Source organism: Phyllostomus hastatus, unplaced genomic scaffold (assembly GCF_019186645.2).
Source record: "Phyllostomus hastatus isolate PE091 unplaced genomic scaffold, TTU_PhHast_1.1 phas_scaffold_501, whole genome shotgun sequence".
Classification (NCBI taxonomy): domain Eukaryota; kingdom Metazoa; phylum Chordata; class Mammalia; order Chiroptera; family Phyllostomidae; genus Phyllostomus; species Phyllostomus hastatus.
The window spans coordinates 66080415-66106320 of record NW_025334033.1 but is presented as its reverse complement, the minus strand read 5'-3'; the positions used below and the strand labels follow the sequence as shown (position 1 = coordinate 66106320).

General features: G+C 51.3%; 1 protein-coding gene across 1 annotated transcript; it reads left to right on the top strand.

The window, feature by feature from the left end:
- The first annotated feature begins 20293 nt into the window (after positions 1-20293).
- TCL1A (TCL1 family AKT coactivator A) lies at positions 20294-24266 on the top strand. Its single transcript, XM_045821964.1, has 3 exons — positions 20294-20410; positions 23633-23803; positions 24219-24266. Exons 1-3 carry the CDS (start codon positions 20294-20296, stop codon positions 24264-24266), a joined length of 336 nt encoding a protein of 111 aa, XP_045677920.1.
- Positions 24267-25906: the final 1640 nt, after the last annotated feature.

Here is a 25906-nt window from a genome sequence, read left to right as displayed (position 1 = left end):
TCCCGAGTTCTGTGTTTCCCCCCCAGGGGGCATTTGGCAACACGGTTTTAGTTGTCAGAGCTGGGCTCGGGGTGCTGCTGGCACCTAGTGGGTGGAGACCTGCACTGCCCGCCGCCTGTCCACCCCACCTGCCATCCCATGCATGACTGTGCTGGGACCTGACTGGATGGTCAGGTCAGGTAGGCTCCCCAGGGATGAAGATCCTTCATATTCCAAAGCTTTTTCTTTGCCAAATAAGAACTCTTCATACACATCACTAAGCACTTCGTTTGCAAATCACAGTGTTCGTTCAAAATTATATTAATTCAAATAAGATCTAACTCACTTTTGCTTGGGGGAGACTTTCCCAAGCAAAAACGCACCCCCTGGAGTGAGATGCCCGTGCTGTACTGAACTACTGAAATTTGGGGCGTTGTTTGCTACAGCAGCTGGTGCCACCTGTCCTCCCATCAGCTGTGTGTCCCGACATCCCCTCAAGAGGAACTGATTCTCCGTTACGCCTACGGAGACCTTTATGACAACACCTGGACCAATGCCGCCCTGGTGTATTCGCTACACTAATGTATTTATCGCTTTGTGCCCTGTAGCGGTTGCCGCGGACTTTCCTGGTAGCGGGGGCTTACAGGTGGCGCCTGGCTGGGGGTGGGGGGGGGGGACTTGACTTGAAGCTGTTCGCCCAGCAAATGCACTGGTTCACTGCCAGCCTCACACTAAGGCGAGCTGCAGACACACTGTGTAAGAATGAGAAATGCCAGCTGCTCCGCTTCAAGGAAGGGGCAGGGGCTCCCCTACCGGACCACAGTCATGGTTTAAAGATTCTAGAATAAAACCTGAGTTTAAACCTAGGCTCTGCCATTTGCTATTTGTGACATTAAACAATTCTCTTGATCATGCTCAGCCCGCATCTTCCTCTACGAAGTAGGACAATAAGAGCTCACCTCCCTCGGAGAGAGGATGAACTAGGATGATGCCCAATAAAGACGCCTGTCCCGGGGCAAGGCGCCTGGTGTGAGCCGTCAGCGTCGTTGTTCTGTCCAAACCCCAGCCGCCCCCAGCGCGGCACCTGCACGCACAGCAAGTGTTTGCTGAGACCGTAATGGCCTGCGTCAGAGGGACAGAGGAGAAGGATGCTGCTCACTCCTCATTGTTGATTCAGCGGTCACAGTGAGTTTCAGGGGTGCATTCTGTGGGCCCTTTCTGCAGCGAGGATTTTCCCCGAGATTTAATTAGGAAGGCAAATGCAACGCCAGACCGGGCTACTTCTCCTTTTCCAGTCTCCCCTTAAGAATTTTTTTACAAGACTGCGATGCTATTTTATCCGGCACGGCAAAAGCAGGGGGCCTCACCTTAGCAGGGAGCGTTGCGCTGAAGCATCGGCCAGCTGTGCTGTGTGCTTCTGGAAAAAGACCAGAGACAGCCTAGGGGTCTAAGAGCCGCTGGAGGGTCTACACGGAAGACCGCGGTCAGGCTCAGGGGCTGTGAAAACAAGAACTTAGGAGTAGGAATCAACCCACGTTATCCATGGGAACCTGAGGCCTGGGAGGGGTCAAATTGCCCAAGGTCATCGGCTAGGAAGCAATAGGTGTGACTCCAAAGGCTTCACTCTTAAGCCTCCCCTGAGTCCAAGGGAGAGCGCCTGGGTTCCTCCGAAGGGCTTCCTCCACCCTGTCCCCGGGGTCTAGTGCGAGTGGCTAGTTCATTCCGGCCTCAGGAGGCAGGTCTGGGTGTCTGGGGACCTTGACTCCAGTCTGAAGCCCGGACTGTCACACCGGAAGACCAATGGTCTGAGGAGCTCAGTCAAGCTCATGGCAAATGCTCCCAGAAAAAAACCACCTCCAAATCACGGGAAGAGTAGGGAGATGTATCCTGGGTCCTTAGTATCTGTCCTGTGCTCCTACAGGCGAGGAAACTGAGCAATGAGAGGTAGGTGATTGGTTCAGGTCACTCGTTGGTCCAGGATTCAAACTCAGATGGAGCAGGCTTGACAGTCCATACCCTTAACCATGACCCTGAGAAGAGAACTGGGACTTGGGGCTGGGAAGGGAGACCCCCTGGGGCTTTGCAGGAAGTGGAGGACACAGAGCTCACGCCGGGGTCCTCGGAGGCTGGGTCGGGGCCTTGGGCACACGCACTTTCTGCGGAAACACCCACACCTGTCTCTCACGGCCTCCCCGCAGGACCGGGCCGCCTGCCCTGGGGACAGTGAGTATCCAGACTCCTTCGATCATCAGGAAAACTCTCCTTTTTTTAAGCTCAAACCAAAAGGCACACCAGTGTCCTCTTCTCCCTGGAATGTGGCTGCTGCCATACACGGATGGGGCGGCTCTCCGTCAGCCTTTCTGGGAGAACGACCAGGAAGGGTGGTCGAAAGCGGAACAAATGCTCCCCTCCGCGTCTGCAATCAGTGGGCATTGTTGCAAGTAGCATTTTCTTTCAGCTTTGAGGAATCCGTTTTTTCTGTAGCCTGAAATAAGTCTCTGTGGAAGGAAGAAATTACCACAGGTAAAATTGAGTCTGTTTAGTGGCGCCTGACTCTCTTGGGGACAGACAGCTCTGGAATGCCAATGAGCCCAGGCCCTGCTGGTCACCCCCAGCCCGAACAGGCCGCCCACTCGCACAGCCTGGTGGAGGAGGGGAGGGGTGCTGTGGAACTGTCCCCCAGCACGGGTCCCGCAGTGGCCCCGCTGCAGACCCTCTGGGCGATGGGGGGAAAGGCACTTCATCTCCACTTGCCCTGCAGTGGGAGGGAGGTGGTGATGGTGAGTTCCACCCTGAGCTTTCGGCACTGATTACAGCAGGGGTGTCGGTCCCTGTGGAAGAACACAGACTGCTGGCCCCAGCTGCTATGGCTCAGGGCGCTGGGCGCCATCCCACAAAGCGAAAGGTCGTCTGTTGGATTCCCCATTGGGGCATGTGCTTGAGTTGCAGGTTCTGTCCCCAGTAGGGGGCGTGCAAGAGGCAACCTATCGATGTTTCTCTCCCTCTCTCTCCCCTCCCTTGCCCCCCTCTAAGAATAAATAAAATCTTTCAAAAAGATACAGAGGGCTATGATTCCAACCAAGGCTGGGCTGCCCTGGCCCCTCCTCCTCATCAGAGTCAGTGTCTACTTCCTCTGAAAACCCCGAAGAGGAGGAAACGTTTGCGTCCGAGTTCCACCACTCACCACCGCACAGTGGGCGGCGCGTTGCCGTTTCTTCCGTGAAATGGGGCGATGGCAGGGCCCCTCTGCAGGGCTGCCTGAGAATCAGACGAGCACGGTCGAGGTGAAGCGCTCAGTGTAGAGCCGTGCCTGCCACACAGCAACCAGATGCTGACGGTGATCTGCGGTGGCGGCACGCTCCGCGCCCTGTCGTGCACGTTGGCTGTCATTCCTGGGAGGGGGCGGGCCCCTCAGGCACAGGGACACGTCTCTCCCGCGTGAATGCGTCCACCTTTGAGCTGGGCGTGGGTTCCGCCTGCCCACTCTCCAGGGTGGACTGCGGGGCCCTCCCCAGCCTCCCCTCCCCTCCAGCCACTGCTGGCAGGACCAGGTCTACTGAGCTTCGACCAGCTGTGTGCAGAGGGTTCGCCTCCGCTTGGGGCCACGTTATCTTGTGCCCTGTCCCGGGGCTTCTCTCGAGGGTATCACGCGCCTGGGCGGTCACCCTTGTGTAACCAGAACTGTGCAAAGTTAACACCCCATGGGATAGAAGCAGATGCCCTCCCCGAGCCCCATTTTCTTCACCCAGGGGCACAGTCCTGAGAAGCATTTTGTAAAGTGACTCAGAAGGTCCGTGGGACTAAGCAACCTGTTCTTCATGGTGGTGGCCAACTTAATAACGCCTCATCGCATCGGGTCCTTTCCTTCCTGTTTCCTGCAGGCCCTCTTTCCTGCTGTCTGGCATTATAGTCCCAAACGAACAACCCTGCTATGAGCCTTTCTCTTCGGTGCCATTTTGGGGGGCCCAGGCTGAGGCAACCTGCTCCTCTCCCTGCACTCCCCATCACAGTGAATGGCCACCCCACCACCCTGGTTTCAGGAAAGACTCTGGGGAGAGATGCTTCCTTCTTTCCTCTTCCCACCCGACCTGTGCACCCAACCAGGTAGATGATTTTTTTTACTTCCTGTTTGATTCTACTTCTTCCTGTTGATTCTTCCTTACTCCCTGTTGATGCTACTTTATTCTCGGAGGGTTCAATTTCACTTCCTGTTGGCTCTACTCCCTTAACAGCTTTTTCAGCAGGTCAGTTCTCCCCGTCCAGCTGCCTCTGCCTGGCCACCATCGTCCTCCCCAGCTCACGGCGATCATCTCCATTGTCTCCTTTCTCCCAGCACCCAACAAGGCTCGATCTCAAAGAATCAGACAGCCTGCTCAGCAGCTTGACCTTTGCCCTCACTGTGGCTACGGCGGTGGTGAGGAAAGCCCAGAGGCAGGAAGATAAGGTAGGAGACCGCCACAGGATGCGTGGGTAAGACGTGGTCAAATCCCAAGACAGGGAAGATTTGGCAATAGACGTGGTGAGTGCAACCTCAGCCTCCCATTTCCTGGGAGTTCTGCACCTCTTGACATGGCGACATCGCACCGCCAGGGTTTCAGCGGGAGGGAGGAGCCTGGCAGAGCTTGATGAACCAAGCACACTCCACACCGGGACACTGGAGGACCCACTGTGAGCTGGCTTCTTGTCCTCCAATAAAAGTGCCGCTGTGTCTCCAGGCAGGACACGGAGCAGCCAAAGGGAATTAAATTAATAAACGGCATAACAAGCCTAGACAAACTCCAGCCCTCTGTGTGAGTCATCTGCACCACGGCCTTCAGCCTCTGCGCTGATTAACAGCAGCTCCAACTTGGGGGGACAGGAAGGCAGAAGGTGGCTATTTATATATTTATCGTCGTCACCCACAGGTACCTGGAGGGGAGGGGGTCCAGAAAATGCCTGCCTATGGTTAAACCCAAACTATAATACATTGTGTATTTAGGGACTAATGAAGACCACGCAAGGCCCATCATTTTTTGTAAACTAGTGTTTTGATGGTTGGCATAAAAGTGCCAATCATATTTAACTCCCAGAATCCTCTGGAGGGGCATTCTTTTCCCCATTTCACAGATGAAGAAACTGAGGCTCACGGTCCTCTGAACAAAGGACCACGTGGTTACGTCAGCTTCTCTTCATACCCCCGCCCTGTGCTGAGATTCCCTTCGAATCCTTTTCTCCGGGAATTGTACTAGGCTGCCCAGAAAGACTTCTCGGAGTACAAACATCAGGCTTTAATCATTGACCCATTTTTCAAAGGTTATTTTTACCTAGAGCCAAAGGACCTATTTCTTTTCATCGAAAGCCTGCCCGTCTTTTGAGGCCACTCCAGCACCCCTCCCCCCGAGAAGACCCGGAGGACCATCCCAGGTTGCACTGGACGCCCCTGCCTCCGAGGTCCCACAGCACCTACGTCTGTGTCAGCCCGTTGTTCTTCACTGTCCGCATTCCATTACCTTCTCCCTCCTCGCTGTTCGACACTTGATGGTCATTAGTGTCAGCTTTATTTAAAAATAAGCACCTTTCAGCTGAACGATAACCTACATACAGCACAGTGCAAGTGCTGGGAGCACAGAGCGTGTTGAATGTCCACAGACTGAATACCCCCGTGCAATTAGCTTAAAAAAGGAGAACTGAGCAGACCCCCAGGGTCTCCCCTCGCACCCCTTACCCCCCCCCCCCGAGGGTACCCGCTGTCCTGACCGCAAACCCTGTGGGTTGGCGTTGCCTCTTTTTGCATTTCCCATGGATGCAGTTGTCAGGGGAGCCCTGCCGTACGGAGTCACCCCTGTGAGCCTGGCTTCTCTAGCCCACGGGACACCTGTGTGTTCGTCCATGGCTGCTTTTTGCTCTCAGCCCTATGTGCGTGAGATTCATTCGTTTTGTTGTGCACAGTTGTGGTCCGTTCATTCTCGTTGCTAAGTTGCATTCCGTTGTGTGAATGAGTACCATTCAACCACTGGTGGGCTTTTGAGCATTTTCCAGTTTGAGCCTGTTTTGAACTGTGCTGCAGGGAACTTTGGATACGAGTACACATTTCTGCTGGGTACACACGTTTTACACCTGTTTTCAGCTTTAGTGGAAATGACCAGTTTCCCAAAGCAGTTGTACGAATCTGCAGTTCCCCCAGCAGGGTATGAAGATCCAGTTGTTAACAGTCTTGCCAACACTTGGTATTTTCTGTCTTTTCCCTTTTATCCACTCTGGTAATTACATGGTGATGTCCAATGTTGGTTTTAGTTTGCATTCCCCTGATGCCTCTTGAAGTCGAACTTATTTTCATGTCTGTTGGTTATTTGGAGAACTTCTTTAGTGAAGTCCCTGTTGAAGTATGAGGTCCATCTGGAAAAAGTCCAGCCATTGTTAATATAACCAGAACAGTTTGCATGACATCAGCGTAGACTGGCAGCCAAGGAGAATGGGCTAGAATGTACATGCGGGAACAATGACGCCTTCACTGTACTAATCAGTGGGGGTGGTAGACGCCATTGAGCGAGTGTGTGTACTGTGTGGCCGTCGCGTTCAAAATGACTGAGCAAGTGGAGCAACAGATCTGCATCAAATTTTGTGTCAAGCTTGAACATCCCTCCACGAAACTATTGGGATAACTCAGGAGGCTTTTGGGGATGATGCAGTGAGTGCAGCGCAAACACAAGCGTGGCACGAACCTTCAAAGGTGGTCGAGAACCTGTTGAGAGTGATTCACATTCTGGAAGGCCTGCAACACGCAGAGCACCTGAGAATGTTGAACATGTCCGGGCCACAATGAACAAAAACTAGCAGCTGACAGTGCAAGAACCAGAAGCTCACCCGGGGATTCCTGAAACTCCTGTGTCCGAGATTTTGATGCAGGATCTTGGCATGCAATGTGTCATGGCAAAATTTGTTCTGTGGCTTCTGTTACCAGAGCAGAAGCAACACCGTGTTGCAGTTGGGAGAACTGGGTGAGGTCCCGAGTGCCTATTTTGAAGGGGACTCAGGCATCATTGTCCTACCTGCAGCGTTTCTTGGATCTGGTATCTTCTTCAGTAAATGTCCCCATATTTCATATTACGTGGCTGGATACCTTCCAGACAGACGTCGTCATATTTTATCCATTTATCTATTAGGTTGTTTCTTTTTCACATTGATTTGCAGATGTTCTTTACATACGCTGTATGAATGAGTCCTTCTCAGATACATGTACTCGAACTATCTTCTCCCACTTCATGAGCTGCCTTTTCGCTCTTTTCGTAGTGCATCGTAACAAATAGACTTCTTTAATTTTTTTAAAGATTTTATTTATTTATTTTTAGAGAGGGAAGGGAGGGAGAAGGAGAGAGAGAGAAAGAAACATCATGTATGGTTGCTGGGGGCCATGGCCTGCAACCCAGGTATGTACTCTGACTGGGAATCGAACCTGCGACACTTTGGTTCGCAGCCCGCGCTCAATCCGCTGAGCTACGCCAGCCAGGGCTAGACTTCTTTAATATTAACACAGTGTCAACATATTACTTTTTCCTTCACGATTAGTGATCTTGTGTTCTACTTCATAAAACTGCCTACTCCAGGGTCACAGAAATGTTCTCTTGCATTTTCCTTGAAAAGGAAATCGGTTTTACCTTTCTCATTCAACTCCACTTGGAAATAGTTTTGTGTATTGTGTGAGGTCCGGATTGAGGCCTGTTTTGGTTCGGCCTGTTTCCCCGAGCACCACCGATGGGGAAGCCCTGCCTCCCTGGCGCCTGCAGTGTCCCCGCTGTGAGCGCTCTCTGCACTCCACGCCCTCCCACTGGGAAACTTTCCTGCCCTTGAAGCCACTGCCCCGTCTCAGCCATCGGAGCTTTCTATCTGACTGTCCTCAGGCTTTGTTCTTTTTCTGCAAGATGGCCTGCCCATATGAATTTTAAAATCCACTTGTCAGTTTCTGGGGGGAAAAAAAGAAACTTGCTAGGATCTTGCCTGGGGTGACTTTGAAAGACATCTTTATGATATTGTTTCAATCCATTTATTTAGTGGTTTTTTTTTCCACTTCTTTCCATAGGTTTTGCGGATTTCAGTAGAAGATCTTGCTCCTATTTCTTTCTCTTCCTGTATGTGACTACGCTATTTTATAGTGTCTTTTAAACTTCACTTTCTATTCATTGCTTATATGTAGAAATTACATTGCAATTTTTTTGTGCGTTCCTTTTACCTCTGGTGAGATGGTTGATTAACTTTTCCAAGCATGTGCCTCACTCCCACAACGGGCTGTCATTCCCGAAGGCCTCTTGGCGCTGGGCTCCTAGCATGACACCGCCTTACTCTCGCACAAGCCCTATGAGATAGGTATAAAGAACCCCAATTTAAAGATAAGGCAACCGAGTCTCCGCGAAATGAAGTAATTTGCTAAAGGTCACCCAGCTTTCCATGTGTGACAGAGCCCAAGCCAACGCCAGACCATCTGATTCCAAAGTCCATATTCCTTGTCACACCAGACAGGGTGACAGATATCAGGGCTCATGCCTGAGTGAATTTCTCTTTCCTCAACAAGAGCTGGGGACACAGAAGGTGCACGGTCATTTCTTGTATGAATGCAAATACTTTATTCCCAGCCCCTCCCTCCTTCCTCGCTCTCTGGTCGTCCGTCAGAGTGACACGCACGTGCCAAGCTGCCGTAACCAGAAAAGACACCGGCGTTTGGGTCTGCCTGTTACTACCAAACTCAATAAACAAATGACAGCGATTGAATCTTTTATAGGCGCTTTATTCGGATGGCTGGCAATCTGAGAAGATGGTGGGTTCACACTCTAACAGACCATCTTGTCTTTTCTTTCCAGGCCAAGGTGTTTATAGCAGGGAATAAACAAGGTGCAGTGAGGGGTTTGAGATTCAGGGAGGATTAGGTGCAGCATTCTTGTCCTGGGCAGTTAGCTGTTCCCCGGGGCAGGTGGTCCTCTCTCTCTCCCTGGAACACAAAGGCCCGGATGCCTCCAGTTGCCCCCAGGCGGTGATCTTCAGCAGTGCCCCAGGAGGTTGGCTGTTTTCGCAGGAGCCAGGATGGGCCTCCTCTGTAGTTTCTGAAACAAAAGCTTTAACATACACATTCCTTGCTAGACATAACTTTTTACCTTAAGCTAAAATTTCCCAAGTCTTGAGTCCCCTATCACTGCCAAATCGCTCCTTTGGAGATGGCACAGCTTGGGGCTTTTGTTTGCTGCTCCCTCATTCGGCTGATGGCCACTGCCGTGGGTGGGATGTCCCTGCGTCGGCCTCGCTTCTATTTCCCTGACAAGGAAGGAGGTTCAGCAACTCGTCACGCGTTTACAGGTCGTTTGAATATCCTGCTTTGTGAAGTCGCTGTTCCAGTCCTGTGCCCGCTCTCCTACGACTTTATTACCATTCCGGCATTCTTTACATATTCCGGACACAAGCCCTCGCCAGTTCTGGGTGTTGCAAATAGAACACTCTGTGGGTTTTCACTCTCTTGGATGAAGAGAAGTTAATTTCATAAAACCCAATGCACCTGAGTTATTAAAGGAGCATCTGAAGTCGAGCTGGGCGGTTCCCTGCGCGGATCGCCCCACCCCCCCATGCCCCGCCCCTGCTCTGATTGGCCCAGCGGTTAGTGGAGAATGAACTTGGACACTTCCGGCCGAAGGGTTTTTTTTCCGCACCACAGTTCTCCACATGCGGGCTGTCCTAGGGGCTCAGCATGCAGGGAAACAAGAGGAATCAGTCTCTGCCTGCTGGGGGCTTACCTTCCAGTGGGGAATTCGGAAAAGAATCACTCCGAAATGTTCGCTCTGAGTAACACCATAAATCAGTAAGAGCGAGTGGGCTGCGCTCGGGTCCGACGTGATGAATGTATAAAATCAGAAGATGCTGTGACCTTCTCCAGCAGCACGGAGAAACCTGGAGGAGATCAAACCGACAACAGAGGGTTGTAAATTAGAATGAGAGGAAAACAGCGACTCCTCGGTTTGATATTCCGGAACTGTCTTCCAGTCCCCAAAGGTTATTGCCGCAGCTGCTTGGTCTAACTTTAACAAAATGTAACAATGCCCCAGACAAACAGGGGTCAGGCTTTTGTCCCAGACAGAAATCAGGAAAAGAAAAAAATCTTAGAGAGGCCACTAAGCTTTAAGACAAAACAACAGTTAGGCAGCCTCTGCCATCCTTAGCCCCTCACCTGGATAATGTCACGTAAAATGAGACTGTGGAGCCCAGGCCGGGCGGCTCAGCTGCCTGAGCGTTGTCCCCCACACCACAAGGCTGTGGGTTCAATCCCCAGTTGGGGCACAAAGGAGAGGAAAACAATCAGTGTTTCTCTCTCACATCGATGTTTCTTTCTCTCCTTCCCTTCCTTCCTCTCTCTCTAAAATCAGTAAATATATCCTCGGGTAAGGATTACAATGAGACAATGAAGTAGGACAGTGAAGTCACAAAGAGGCCATGGGCAAGTGGGGGCTCACAGAAGACAAGAGGAAGTAAATTCAGCCTGGGAACCAAAGAGAATGGGAAAGGCACAGGAGTGGGGTGGGGGGGGAGGTGATCCGCCTGGGTGACCGTTTCCAAATCATGATACGTGTTACCTGATAGAGTCAGTAAGAGAAGATTTATTTACATTTAGTCCACTCTCTTTATAAATTCAGGACAGATGTCATAGTCTGGAAGGAGATTTTTTCCAGAAAAATTATATTTTTAAGTTGTGATAAAGATGAGGGGAGATTTAGTTATCAAGAAAACAAAACACCTGGCTGGTATGGTTCAGTGGATTGAGAGCTGGCCTGCGAATCACAGGGTTGCAAGTTCGATTCCCTGTCAGTCAGGGCACATGCCTAGGTTGCCAGCCAGGTCCCCAGTAGGAGGCACGCAAGAGGCAACCACACATTGATGCTTCTCTCCCTTTTTCTCCCTCCCTTCACCTCTCTCTAAAAATGAATAAAATCTTAGAAAAAGAAAAGAAAACAAAACACATGATTTATAGCCCTTAAATTTTGGAGTCTTGGGCCCATTCCTGAGGGTAAAAAAATAGTCATGTATTTACATGTAAGCACAATTTTGCATACAATGCCAGGATCTTGATACCCAGCTTTGAAATTCAAATTGCAATCTCCAACTCACTTCCCAGCAATGCAGATAAATGGTGTTGCTATTTTGTTCCACTTGGGCCAAAGTTAAGGAACTTTCCAGGAAGCCCTATCTGCAGTTCTACTCTTCAATGACATTTATAAACATATGCAATCAGCAAATCTTTCCCAGATCCATTTTCTTGCTGAGTAATTTGCACAGGGCTAGTATTTATTCATCTAGTCAGGGCACCATGGGCGGCCTCACCCCCTGGAGACATCTGGCCAAGTCTCAGCTCCCAACCAACCTTGCAGATCTATTTCCAGATCGCAGCACGCCTCCTGACCAGGTGCACTTGAGTGGTGAAAGCCTGCATCCCACCTCCACCCGCAGCACTGCATCTGTGTGAGCAAGGGTTCTCCAGAGACACAGAACCAATAGGGATAGCTACCTAGCTGGGGTGGATTGATGAATGGATAGGTAATAGGTACAGATAAAGAGATTTCTTAGGAGGAATTGGCCCCCACAGTTACAGAGCTGAGAAGTCCCATGCTCTGTGGTCTGCAAGCTAGAGACGCAGGAAAGACAGTGGTGTAGTTCAGACACCCGAGAGCCAGAGGCCAGGGTGTAGATTCTACAGTTCAGCTCTGGAAACCTGAGAACCCAAAACCCTAAGGACAGGAGATGGACGTCCCAGCTCAGAGGATTACTTTTAAGTGTGTTTTTGTTTGCAGTGGGTGGGATGGTTGATCAGGTGGAGGAAGCATGAGGTGAATGAAGACAGGATGGAAAAATGAAAAAAAGAAAAAGGTGGGTGAGAAATGAACCCTGTAATATTCAGGAGGCAGTCAAGCTGTGGCTAATCCCCAAGTTCCGGCCTAATCATCCCACTCTCGGGGTCTTCATTAAATGGAAAAACAGTCTCCCCCTTTACGAGGAGGTACCTTGGCCTCACACCTGCCCAGAGCTCACTCGAACAGCAGGCTGAACTATCCAGAAGATTTCCCAGAATGTGAGAGTCAGTGAGAAGCAGTTTTTGGATGCTTTGATGTCCGTGGGTGACAGGCAGCTCATGTTCCTGCTCTCAGGGAGCCCTGCTCAGAGCTCCCAGCTTGGGCAAGCACACACAGTGTCCTAAGAAATGCATGACTTTTTTGTCAACAATGATTGAAAGCAAAAATTTACAAAGTGCAATGAGGGAGGCTAGCATATTTGGGGACACGAGGAACACTGTTTTCTGCGTGTGGGGGGTGCATGTGTGAGGATGATATTCTTTCGATTCAGCGTGCAGTTTACACACCAGCACATCCCAGCATAGACTCGCCTCAGTTCGGGCGCTCGGCAACCACGTGCAAGCCGTGGCTACGTCTCAGGCAGCACATCCTTAGAAAGTTTACCACAGAAAGCGCTTCTTTAAAAGCGCTTTTGGAGGAATCATTCCATCACGAAGTGAAACCAGGATGGAGAAAACGATGTAAGAAGAGCAAATAAACATTTGTAAAGTGCATTGCTAAGAAGTGTCAAAAGTAAATTGGAAGCTCAAGATCAGCAGACCTCAGATTCTGTCCCCAGAGGGAAAGGCCCGTCACTTCTGTGAATCTCTGCTCTCCCTCGCTTTGGCTCCTGATTTATGGCTTTGTTGTCAGCTCAGCGAGGCATTTAAAAAGACTTTAAAGGCATATTTGATCCAGAATTTTCATTGTTTTCTGCTGAAGGATTGCTCAGGCTGCTATTTCATCCTACCTATTATCCTAAGATGAAAATAATTCTAGCAGAACATGGGGATGAGCCAGAGCCTGACTGCCTTGCGAGCGTTTCAGGGTTTCTCTCTCGTCTACCCTTTCATTTTCTTTTTCTCCTTTTTCCATTCACGCTGCCCCAAAATGGATAGCTCTGCAGTCTGCTTTCGACCTTCTGTTGGTTCACCTAAACTTACCTACCCATTTAAAGGTATTTTTTTCATAAAACAAGCTAAAGTTAATTAGCTTATTTATTCTCCCCTTAAGAAAAGGACTTTGGGATTGACTTCCGTTTCTTCATTCTTCTGATCCACACGCCATGTTGAAATGATCTGAAATGTCATTTCCATATTTTAAAAAAAGTAAAACTGTTTTCAAGCACTATAATAGTTTGGGGTTTTTCACCCTTTTCATTGCTTGTATCTTATTTACTTCTTCTGGAGTTTTCTGCTCCCTGCTAAGGAGCTGCCTCTGTGCGCCAGGTGGGGGCCCGGGAATGAGAGTTGCTCATGCCTCACCCTCCTCATGTGAATGATAGTTTAGCTGGGTATGTAATTCTAGTTCAAACACATTATCATATGTAAACACTTCTGTGTTGTAGCCAGTGTTGTCAATGAGAAATCTATAGCCACTGAATTCTATGACCTGGTTTCTTTTCTCATATTGAAAAACTTTTTTCTTCAATATTTCATTAGGTTATATGTAGGTATTTTTTCCCTTAGGTAATCCATTCCGGTGATATCAATCTTTTTTAGTTAAGGGAATTTCTCAACTATTTAGTCAAATATTGCCTCCTTTTTATTCCATTTTCTCTGCTTCTGGAATTCTTATTAAACAGTTCTTGGGGTGTGACGACTTCTCCTCCGTGCCCCTTAGCGGCACACTTGCCCCCCCCCATCTCTGATGCACTCAGGAAGACACAGATGGTCTTGCAGGCTTTGGTTTGGTCCATTCTGCTACTCAACATGCCTACTCAGTCTTTTATTTCAACAATTTTATTTGTTGTTTCCGAGACAATAAGAGCAAACATTAAATGAGTGCTTAGGTCAAGTGCTAGTCTAAGTACTTTACAAACGTTAACTACTTAGTCCCCATAAAAGCCCTGTGAGACAGACATAACATTGCTGTCCCTGGCTCACGCACAACACACTCCAGACACAGAGAAGGTCAGTGCCCCGCCCAAGGTTACAGCCCCAGTAGGCAGCCGGTGGCGTGGGGCTGCGGCAACCCCACCGCAGAGCCTGCGCTCACCGTGTTGCTTCTCCGGGAGATGATGCTTTTTCTAACCACTCGCCCTTGTGTCATTGCATGAAGCTGTCTTCCTTGCTCTGGGCACTCCGATCTGCGTGACTCGAACACCTGTTCTGGCCGCCCTACAGCTGTTCCCTCAGGTGTGAGCTCTGTTGGTCACCTCTCTCTCACGGTACGTGTGTTCTCTCGCTCTCCAGTGAGTCTTCCCTGTGAGTTCATCTGGGACACTGGGCCACTCTGGAAGACTTCGGCTGCCTTGCCTTCGCAATTCTGCCTGGGAGAGGTGCGGGGCTGCTCTCCTGGGCTCATTTCTCCTCGTTCCCAAGGAGGAGGAGTTCAGCTGGGTATCTATCCAGTGGGTGAGGTCCTCCCTCCACTGTCACTCCTCCAGGGCACTGCCCTGACTCCTGTCCCGAGTGCCATTCATCTGGAGGACAGATGGCACTTGCCCCCTTAGCCCAGGGTGGTAAGTACGGAGGAGGTAATCAGGTCTTCAGTTCAGCTGCAGCGAATGCCCCTGCTGCCGCATTCTAGTTACTCCTTCTGCCAGGGGCCACCCCCACTGCTCCTCCACCAGGGGTGCCCAACACTGGGAATGCCCTCCTACCGTGCTCCTGTCCCCTCATTCAGACGGCTCCGCCTCGAGGGTGTGCGGCACTGCTCGCACTGCTTTGACTGAAGTCTGTTTTTGACCATTCCTCCTCATCGACCCTGAGCCAGTTTGAAAATAACTTTGAAACCATCTGGAGTTTGAAGAGAGAGAGAGAAAACGTAGCTTGTCTTTTTTATTTTTAAGATTTTATTTATTTATTTTTTAGGGGGAAGGGAGGGAGAAAGAGAGAGAGAAACATCAATGTGCGGTTGCTGGGGGTCATGGCCTGCAACCCAGGCATGTACCCTGACTGGGAATCGAACCTGCGACACTTTGGTTCGCAGCCCGCACTCAATCCAGTGAGCTATGCCAGCCAGGGCTGTAGCTTGTCTTTTTAAAAAAAAAAAACAAAAAAAACTGCTTATTGTGTTTTGGGAAGCAAGTTTTCCAATTTATCATTCTTTTCCATTTTTGTTTGTGGGTCTTGTGCCTTTTTAAAAATATATATATTCCTTCCCCAAGGTCATAGAAATATTCTTATGTTTTGCTTTCACTAGTTTTTAAATTGCTATCTCCCGCAAAAATTATGGAAATAGAACTATAATTCCTGAAATGAAAAGCTCCATAGACAAGCTAAGCCACATAAAGGTACTAGTAAGGAGTGAATTACTGAACTGAGAAATTAGTCTAAGGACGTCTCCGGGGATATATTGGCTAAAGAGAAGGAAAGAATTAAAATAAGCAGCAATATGGAGGAGGAATGCAGTCATATCAACACTAATTCATAAGAATTCTGAAAGAAGAAAATAAAGAGGATGAGGAAAGCAGAACTTTAGAATCTTTAGAACTAACAGCTGAGACTTTCCCAGAGCTGAAGAAAAACCAGCTGAGGTCTCATGGGCCAGAACGGAGGCGCACGGCTGCCCCACGCCTAGAACTGCTCTGGAGACGTCAGCATTCACCCGTGGCCAGCGCCAGAGCCCTCCTGTCCCCAGGTCCTTGAAGAAACCGGAGGCAGAGCCCCTCCAAATGAGGGCTCCGTGGCAAGGAGGGTGCAGGACCTGGGTGCTGGGTGGGCAGCCTGCAGTGTCTGCTTCACTGCGAATGTAGATCATTTCAATGAATGCAGAAAAGGCACGCAGTACAATGCAACACATACAGTACAAAAAAAAATCTTGAGACCCAGGAACAGTAGGACATGATTAACTGATAAAGCACATTTACCAAAACTTTCCGCTAACATCGTCACGCTCACTGGTGAAACTTTAGAAGAATTCACGTTAAAGAAAGCTGGGCTACTGCGTGGCCCACTCCTGCTATTCAGAGCAGTTCAGCAAACATTAAAAGTCCGTGAGATGGCAAGGCAAGAGTTAGAGGCTGAGAGAGAGAGACAGAGACACACAGAGAGACACTAACAGACAGACATGGGGAAGGGTGCGGATTGGAAAGGGAGAGGGAGAAAGACTCTTATTTGCAGCTGAATCAACTGTGAAAACTAATACAGGTTGGCAAGCACGCGGTATAAAGTCAACACCAAACTCAGCAGCATTCCTTTATGCCAGAAAGTAGCATTAAGAAAAATACCATTCACAAAAGCAACAAAACTATAAAATGACTAAAAGTAAGTTAAACAAGATATGCAAATTTATGGGAAAAGTTATGAAGTTTTATTAAAAATGAGATTTTTATTAAAAAGAGATTTTCCTAAACGATGCTGAGTCAGTGAAATGCCAATTAAAACTCCAGAAGTATTCAGAAAAAAAGATGTAAAAGTGCAATTTTGAAAAGGAACAAAAAGAGAGGATCTATCCCACCATGTATCTCAAATTCAAATTCATGTTTTTAAAGTGTGTTTTTACCAAAATGCCAACAAATGGGTCAGAACAGAGCCCAGAAGCAGATCCATTTCTACATGGGAACCTGCTCTTTCACTGTGGTGGTGTCAGAAATCTTGTGTGGAAAGATAAGTTTCTCAGTAATATTTGGGAGATTGGCTAAATATTTGGAAAAAATGAAGATACAACGGGAGTCTGACCGGGATAGAAAAACAGAAAGTCTGTCAAGTTTACAAAGTAGCCGCGCAGTGGGGAAAGCCAGGCTTAGGCCCGAGTCTCATGTAGAACCTCTGTGTCCCGGCTTCTCTATGCATGGAGAGAGAAAACGCAAGCCCTTTGGAGACAGGCTGTTGACACCCCTTCTACCCTGAGCTCACTGGATCAGCCCTAATTAGCCACACTGTGGCCCACACCTGGGAACGGTTAACCACCCACGCTAGGGGACTAGCACAGATGCCTTAACATCTATTGATACACACAGGAGTTGCTGGGTTTTACACTGCGGCGAGACCCCAGACCCTCGCAATCCTCATAATCTCAGTGCTGTGGTTCCCTGGACACAGAAGATTGGAAGCAGCAGATTAAACACAGGGCACAGGCAAAGAAGGCAAGTGCGGACCTGGGGTGAGGTCGACAAGGGGAATGGATGGCAGGAAAAAGCAGCTTGAACCCCTTCAGAGTTATTTAGTTTTCTAAATCTTGTTCTCGCCTCAAAAACAGTGATTCAAATCTTAGACACATGGTTCGCAAGCCTGGCTGCACATTATATCACCTGAGGAGCCCCTTTAAAAAAGAAAAGTTCTGCCCAAGCCCGCATCTCAGAGACTCCGGCCTCATGGGTCTGGGCTGGGGCCCAGGCACAGATGTTTTTCAGGCTTCCTCGGTGACTCTAATCAGCAGCCAGGGCTGCGACCTGCTGGCTGAACCGTTCGGCGTCATTGCAGAGCCCGGAGGCCCGGCGCCTTCCCAGGCGCTTTGCAGCTTGCGGCAACTGTGGGTGACGCTCAGGGTGACAGTTGTTACTGGGATTTTAAGGGAACGACACTTTATATATTAGAAGTGCTTTTTAACAGAAAATAACACAGAACTAAATGATACAGAGACATGTATTCAGCTGTGTCATAATTGGAGACATCTGGGGGGACCTGGGGGACGGGGGCCACTCCCAGGAAGGGGCTCGCTCTCCCCCGGACCAGCAGTCACCGGGCCCCCAAACCACCTGGGGAGCTTGTTACAGAGCGGGTTCTGACGCAGGAGGGCCAGGGAGGCTGGAGAAGCTGTGCTTCTCACCAGCTCTAGGTGACGCTGACATCGCCGGGTCAGGGGCCACACGTAGGGTAGCAAGGCTCTGGTCCCCACCGATGGCCAGGACTCCCTCTCGAGCCTGTCCTTTGGAGCCCAAAAAAGGAGGATGGCTTCCTCCCTCCTGAAGAATGAATGCCACCAGGGTTCTTGAAATCCAGAGCCACCCTGCTCAAATCCAGCGGCTTCCCTGAACTAAGGGGACGAGTTCATCCATCTCTTCTGGGGACCGCCCCCTCCTCCCACTAGGCAACTGGACGGGGTGCTCAGGGACTGCTGAGTTCGGGTTTGCAGAGCACTGAGCTCAGGCCATTCACTACAGAAGTGTGGCAGCGAGGTGGCAAAGGATGGTAACTCCCCCAGGTCAGAGTCAAAAGTGGGTCCGAGTCAGGACGTGAAAGCATCAGTTAAGCATTCCACTTTTTAAATGAGTCCAAAGAATTGCTTTGTGTTGCTTTTCTACATGAAACAGCCCCTTGATTACCTTCAGGTAGCCGGCCGACTCATCCACAAAGCGTTGGAAGGAACATGCAACTTCCAAGCCAGGAGGAGTGGCCGTGGGGCCCCGGGAGGAGCAGATACCACGCCGAGGGGCTCCCCACCTCTGAGATCGGCCAGCAGAGGCTGTTCCCCCTCCCGTGGAATTTCCACGGAGAAAGCCCACGCCTCCCCACGAGCTGCCCCACGGACTCCCCAGCCGTCTTCCTCCGCTTTGCAGCGTCTGGAAACCCCTTCTCAAATGATTCACTGAATCCTCCACAGCGATGATGCAGTCAGTCCCTCCGTTCTTTCAAAAGGCGGGCATCCTATTCCCAGAACATCCAGGAACGTAGCCAGCCTAATGGGTCTGATTCCTGTCCCTTTATGTGTCCCTCTGTGGCCTCTTCAGAAAAGCAGAGCAAGTGCTGATGGCATTGGCAGACCCGGGGGCCTTCGGGGTCCTAGAGCCGCAGACGTGGCTGTGTCAGTGGCCACATGCCTCCTGCTGCCCCCTCTCCCCGTCGCAAGAGGCCACCCCAGCAGTCCTGTTTAAGCTGGCCTCGTGACCACGTTTGACCTCAGAGCTCGGGCCTGGGCTGAGCCGTCCCCCACGGAGCACATTACCGTATGATCTCGCTCCCAGCAGCTATCCGGGACCGGAATGAAGAACAAACCACAAGGAAATCAGCCTGGAAGCCACACGTCTGAGTTTTATTAAGTACCAACACGGCCGGGGAAAGCTTTGCTGGGCCGGTGTCTGCTCCCGCCCACTCAGAACTTTCCTTGGCCTTTGCCTGCTATTTTATGTCCCTCGTAAACCCAGTGACATCTCTGCCGCCACCGTCCTCCACAGCACCTTCTTGAGAACTGGGCCGTCTGGTTAGGTAGAGACACGCCTTTGCTGTCCAGGGCTCCGCTGTTCAGTTCATTTTCACTTTCTGGCATTTCAAAAGACCACCCGTTATTTTCTCGACATGTCAGAGAGACAGGAAAGAGCTGGAAGTCGAGGCACCAAACTGCCACCCGTGCTGACGCCAGACCAACGAAGCTGGAGCTCGTTTGACGTGTTTCTCATTGTTCTTCATTTCCTTAATTGCCTTAATGGGCCCATGTTACTGCAAAGTGAAGTAATATTGTTTTCTTTATTTGCTGTAATTCACAGAGAGGCGGTTCGGTCACATAACCTAGGGACTTTTCAAATGCACTGCTCTCAGGGTAGAGGGAAGGGTTTCTTTTGAAGTATTGATTTTGAACAATGTTTCCACTAATGAATTCAAAGCCTACGAAGAAGGGAAAAAACCATGTGTCTTCACCACCACGGTTCACAATAGCCACTAGATGACCACAGCGGCATCAAAGCCGAGGAATTTGCATGTCTTTTGTGGGGGGAGGGGAGCTTCAAGATGTGCACTTTGCCAAGGAAATTGATTCTGACACCCAAACCTACAGGCTGAAGATGATGTCATGAACCTGGGGAACCACTCCAGGTCTGGTTTAGGTTTGCACAGGTCTCTTCTTGTCCAAAAGATGTGGAGGGGGCCCTGACTCTGGGTTGCCTGGCATTGACCCTGAGCTCCAAGCAGAGACTTGGAGTCCCGGTCTGGGGTGTGGCTTGACCAGCCACACACAGTGACTGACTGAGACAGTGGGGTCCAAGAGGAGGAAGCCCACTAGAAGAAAGGGCCAGAGCCACCCACATGGATGCCTCACCATCCCTGGGGAGCCGGGGGCAGAGGGCGAGGCTGGCTGGCGGGGGGCCTCCAGGAAGTGCTGGGTCTGTGGGCTCCGCTCTGTGCTCCTAGATGCTGCCAGGGTCCCGGGGAACAAGTCAGCTTGGGCGCACAGCTCCAGACCCAGCTGGTCCGTCGGCCTCACGTGCCCTGCCTTAGTCTGCTCTGCACCCCGCCCTGCGTGGTTCTCCGCCAGCCTCCAGCCCCGCCGCATGGGGGCGCCCAAGCCCCAACCGCTATAAAGCATCGAGTCCTGAATCCCATCGACAAGTGAGAGGCTGAGAGGCTGCGGCTCGTGCTCCTTAGACTGTCCCAGGCGTCATGGCTGACTTCGCGTTCAGTTCGCACACAACCGTGCACCCGGACCGCTTGTGGGTCTGGCGGACGGGTGTGTATGTGGACGAGAACGACCGCACGTGGGTGCCCATAAAGGTTGAGGTATGGCCGCGTTGGGGCCCCCACCTGGGCAGGGCAGCGTGAGCGTCACCATCCCTGGCCAGGCCCTGGGTGCCGGAGGCGCCCCAGGCCATGCGCAGCCCTGGAGAAGCCCCCGGGGTGCAGCAGGGTGAGCGCGGTGGTGGCGGGAGGCTCCGAAGGTCTCATCTTCCCGGGGCGCCCAGCGGGGCTCACAGGTGGAACCAGTTTGCGCTGGGCTCTCGGGATGAGTCCGGGTTCTCCAGGCCGGGCTGGGGACGTGGGGAAAAGGCACATTGGCCAAAGGATGGGGACCCAGTGCCTCTGGGGTGTGTGAATGTGATCTAATAGTAAAATAGGAGTTTTCTGGGTTTCGCGTTCCTAGTCCATAACATGGGAACATTATCTCTCGAAAGCAGTGATTTTCAACCGGTGTGCTGCGGCCGACGCGCTGGTGCGCCCCGAGAATTTGTGCAACGTGCAGCACCTGGCTAGTCAGGGGCACGGTCCTCTTTTCCCTCAGGTTGTCAGATTAGAAAACGACAACCGCCAACACAACAAGAGCCATCCGGTGTGAACGAGTCGAAAGTATACCTATTTTTTGTGTGTCCGGTTGGCACAAAAATGTATTTTTGGGTGTGCCACAGAAGTTTAGTAATTAGTTCACGTGTGCCGTGGGATGAGCGAGGTTGAACCACTGCTGCTCTAAGTAAGTGGTTCCTACACGTGGCTCATTATCAGAGAGAGTCTCCTCAGGTGGCCCCAGACATCTGTGTTTTTAAAGGGCCCAGCACAGGTTACAGACGGCGGGTTTGGGGACCACTGTGGGAGAGCTCGGGATACTCCATTCCTCCTCTGTGCTCTGGGGGCGGGGACCTCACAAACGTATGCAAATAGCACGGCCGTGTAAAAGCCGGTGTTGAATGGGTGTTGCCTTTGTTTTCTGTGATGGCTGAAGATGGAGCTTCAGTTAATGTCGACTTTTTTTTTATTTGTATCTTTTTTTTAAAGATTTTATTTATTTATTTTTAGAGAGGGAAGGGAGGGAGAGAGAGAGAAACATCAGTGTGCGGTTGCTAGGGGCCGTGGCCTGCAATCCAGGCATGTGCCCTGACTGGGAATCGAATTTGAAACACTTTGGTTCGCAGCCTGAGCTCAATCCACTGAGCTACACCAGCCAGGGCTCGACTTTTTTTTTTTTTTAAGAACTGTATCTCGCTTATAGTAATTCCCATTAGAGCGTGGGTTTCCTTATGGAAACTTACGTGAAAAACGTCGAAACTCTTTTCATATGTAAACTGAAATAGAAATGTGTAAAAGCAAAATTAAAAATATAATATTGGAACATTATTGTCATGTAATAGCAAACAGCAGGAAGGTATTGACGGTGATGGTGCCCCCACTTTACAGATGAGAAAACTGAGGCATAAAAATGTAAATTTGTTCCCAAAAGTACTGCTGGTTAGGTAATAGGGCTGGCATTCCAGGCTCTTAACCACCATCTAATTTTTGCACTTTACTGGCATTTAAATTTTCAAATGTATATCTAAATATAAAAATATGTATAAAAATATACATACACATACTTTTAAAAACAAAGTTAAATATTTACTTTTTTTTAATTCAAGTAGTTGAAGGAAATTTAAGTAAATTTTTTCACCTCGAGCTGGGGAATATCTTCAACATGGCTCCCAAACCACAAAGCAGAGTGTCACGTACTCGTGATAAATTCTGCACAAAACATAACCCATTAGCAAACAGTGGGGCAGGATTTGCCCCACATCACTGAAAGAACCAGTATTCTTTTTTTTTTTAAGGTATTTATTTATTTATTTTTAGAGAGGGGAGGGAAGGAGAAAGAGAGGGAAAGAAACATCAGTGTGTGGTTGCCTCTCACCCTAGGGCCTGGCCCACAACCCAGGCATGTGCCCTGACTGGGAATGGAACCAGCAACCCTTTGGTTTGCAGGCCGGCACTCAATCCACTGAGCCCCACCAGCTAGGGCAGGACCAGGGTTCTTAATATGTAAAGGTTTCCTTAAATCAACAAGCAGACGATGGATTGGCAAACTAAAAATGGTGGAAGGATGGGGAGGCCCACATGATAACACAGCAGGAATGGGGGCTCCCACACTCAGGCCTTGTGGGGTGGTCTGAATTTTTTTTTAACAGTGGGTTCTCATTTATTTCATAAATGGCAAAGGTTAAAAAGCTATTTCCACTTTGGAAAAAGAGGCATTGAACAAACACGAGTGCCTAGTTCATATGCCATGGCACGACTCTCCTTGTGAAGCCGACTTTCTCCCGGCACTGCCTGCCATGCGTTGGCCCGTCCTTGTACTTGAACCCTTTCAGAGCCCTGCTGTCGGCAGGCCTCTGAGGTGTATCCTAGAGCTGGGTTTTGTTGCATTTGTCTTCACAGAAGACGTACATTCGAGCAGATTCCCGCCTCAAAGGCGTAAGCCCTGAGTGCACCAGGGGAGGATGTGCTAGGCAAAGAACCCCAGGTGTAAGAGCTCACTGAAGTGCGGCATGTCCCAGGAATAGCGGGGAGTCCTGGAGGGGTGGCTGGAGGAGGGTGGCGGGTGACAGGTAGACAGCAGGGGAGGAAGGAGACCGGGGCCTGGCTACGTGTGCCTGTGGACCCCAGTAAAGGTCTCAGTTCACTCTGCCTGCAGTGGGAAAGCATTGGAGGGTGTCGAGCGGGGACAGAAGTGATCTTTGGATGGTCCCTCTGGCTGCTGTGCCGAGATCTGATACTGGGGGGCACATGTCCAACAAGGTGGCCAGTTAGGAAGTCATCGCAGTAGTCCGGGTAAGAGATGATGGCGGAGGGGTGGAGGGTGGATGGCGAAAAGGGGTCTGGCCCGGGATGCTGGGGTCTGGGGATATCTGGTTTAGAAGGAGATATAAAATAAAGGGGGATGGGGGAGGAATCAAAGAAAATCCCACGTCAGCTGAAATGGGCATGAAAACCTCAAAGTTTTGGCAGCTCAAGGCCCCGTGGCATACCCTGGCAACTAGCAGTGTGTCTGGAAGATGCGGGCCTTTGTGACCTGTCTGAGTGTCTGGGCATGGGACAGTGCTGGGTGTTCCGGCCCAGCCGGGGGTCCCAAGGGAACCACACCTGGCTTAAGGAGCAGAGCTTCCAGGAGAGTGGCTCCAGCATCAGAGGCAGCAGCGGGCTGGGCAGGAGGCTATTTGTGCCCCAGGGAGCCCTGAAGATGTGCCCTGGTCTTCTCTGCAGGAGGAAGACTGCCCCAGAGTGCTCATGCGCCAGGAAGACGTGCCCCGGGGGAAGCCCATGCGCCCCAGCCAGCTGCCCCCGAGCGTGCTGCCCGTCATGTGGCAGCTCTACCCTGGTCAACGGTATCGGTCCTCAGACTCCAGTTTCTGGCGCATATTGTACCACATCAGGGCAAGTGTGTGCTTCTCCGGGGACCCGTTGCGTCAGCCTGGGGGGCCCTGTTCCCCATCCCCCGCATCTGGCTTCTGCAGTATATTAGTTCCCTCTGTGTCTGCACCAAAAACTAAAAAAAAAATAAGTGGGGGGGGGGCCAGAAATTACAACTACAGATCCTTTTAAAGGGCTGGGTCAGGGGGCGGGTAGAGCTGAGTGGCCAGGTTACCTCCGGGTTATCTAACTGAAGCCCCCTTGGCGGTAGGAGGGCCTTTCTGATGGGCATCGCAAGGTGAAGGTTGGTGGGAGAGGGACCCCCGGGGGTCCTTTCACGTGGTGCTTGCCTGCTGCTGTGAGCTGGTGGAAGGCCGGGGGGCCGGGACTGAAGGGAGACCCCCCGGGGCTGCGGTCTCCAATTCCCTTCTCTCTGTAGGTCTGTGGCGCTGAAGACCTGCTCCTCGAACAGATTCCAGAACCGTAGTGCAGGCGGTGGGTGAGCACCTGTGGGCCCGACACCGGTGAGTCCAGAGTGGCCGGCGCAGACAGGAGGAGCGCCCTCTCCCCACGAAGGCCGTGCTGCCCTCTGAGGGTCCTCAGGGCTGGGGACCCCAGCTCTCTCCTTCATCACCTTGGGAGCCAGTAAGACAACCCCTTAATGGGACCACACATCTGTAAGACGCCTCACAGGTCACCAGCACTGTCGCCGGATCGCCACAGCTGAGCTAGGTGTTACTTGACGTTGCAGGTGACACAGCTGAGTTTTGAGGAGGGACAGTGGCTTGTCCAGACCCCAGAGGCAGGTTTCCAGCCCTGGTCCCTGACACCGAGCCGCCTGCTCTGTTCCTGACCTGCTGTAGCTCATGTCTAGGCCTCCCACCCGGGACCAGCCCTGACCACCGAGGTCCCCCGCCCCTGGCCAGACTTACCCCCGCAGCTCCTCTCCACCCACCCTCCACCTGCCCTTCACCCCCACCGGCTTATCCCTTCTCCTTTGACTCTGTCTTCATTCGTCCTTGTCTTGTCCCCAGGTCCTGCAGTGCCCGTCTCCCTGAGCCCCAGTCCTGCGGTGGGGATGCTCACGCCGCCTCTGTTCACCTTTTTTACCAGTCTGTTCTGCTCTGCCGCAGCCGGGTCCGGGGTGGGGGGAGGGACAGGCAGGGGACGAGCCCTGCCCAGGGCCTGCTGGAACCTGCCTGCAGTCCCCTCGGCCTCCCCTGGCAAATTGGCACTGGAGGGCACCGGGACCGGGGTAGCTCCCTCCAAGTGCCCGATCTGTACCCACGCCCCTGGTTTTCTCAGCCGCCTGATGGTTTGCGGCCTCTTTGTCTGCTCTGTCCTCCCAGCAGCTCATGCCCTGCGCTGCACACACGGGGCTGCCTCTTGTGCTCTTCCCTCCGCTCCCTGCACCTCTGGCTGCCAGGCCACGGGGCCTGCTCGCCTGAGCCCAGGAGGCCCGGCCCCCAAGCCCCTGGTCCAGCGCTCTCATGCGGCACGTGCCTGTACACGGCCACGTCTGCCTAAGCCCCACCTGCCGAGCAGGTTCATGTGCAGTTCACGGGAAGGCCTGAGAGGAACCCTGGTCTGTGCTCGGGACTCAGAATCCTGCTGGTCAAGGGTCCACAACCCCTGACCTTGCAGGAGGCCAGCCACACGAGTCCTGTGGACAGGCCCTCGGGCAGCCCTCCCATAGGACAGAGGTTGAAGGTCCCCCCTTTTATCGACACCCACACACCTGAATGTTATGAGGTTGTATGTAGCATGAACACTTTGTAATACTGATTAATTAAATGTATGACAATTCATCTTTGTGCTGAATCAGCTTCTGTCCTTGACCTAAATTCTGGTGGGGAGAAGCGAGAGAACAGGCAGTCACCAAATAAGAAAATCTGAAAGGGAAAGAACACTCATGAATTTAGCATACTTCCTGTACTTTGGAGCTTAGGCTGGAATCTGTATAATTCAAACATTCAAAACCACAGCATTCTGGGAGGCATGGTTTGAGAACCACTGGGATAAGGGGATAAGTGAGTGCGAACTCCTGGTCTTCAAACATCCCTCTGACTAGCCCCGCCCCCTCACCCTGCAGCCCCGCCCCTCGTCCTGTAGCCCCGCCCCTCACCC

Coding starts and splice junctions, on each gene's coding strand:
- TCL1A (XM_045821964.1), top strand. CDS start 20,294: ATGGCTGACTTCGCGTTCAGTTCGCACACAACCGTGCACCCGGACCGC. Junction 20,411..23,632: donor GGGTGCCCATAAAGGTTGAG/GTATGGCCGCGT, acceptor TCTTCTCTGCAG/GAGGAAGACTGCCCCAGAGT. Junction 23,804..24,218: donor GCATATTGTACCACATCAGG/GCAAGTGTGTGC, acceptor TTCTCTCTGTAG/GTCTGTGGCGCTGAAGACCT.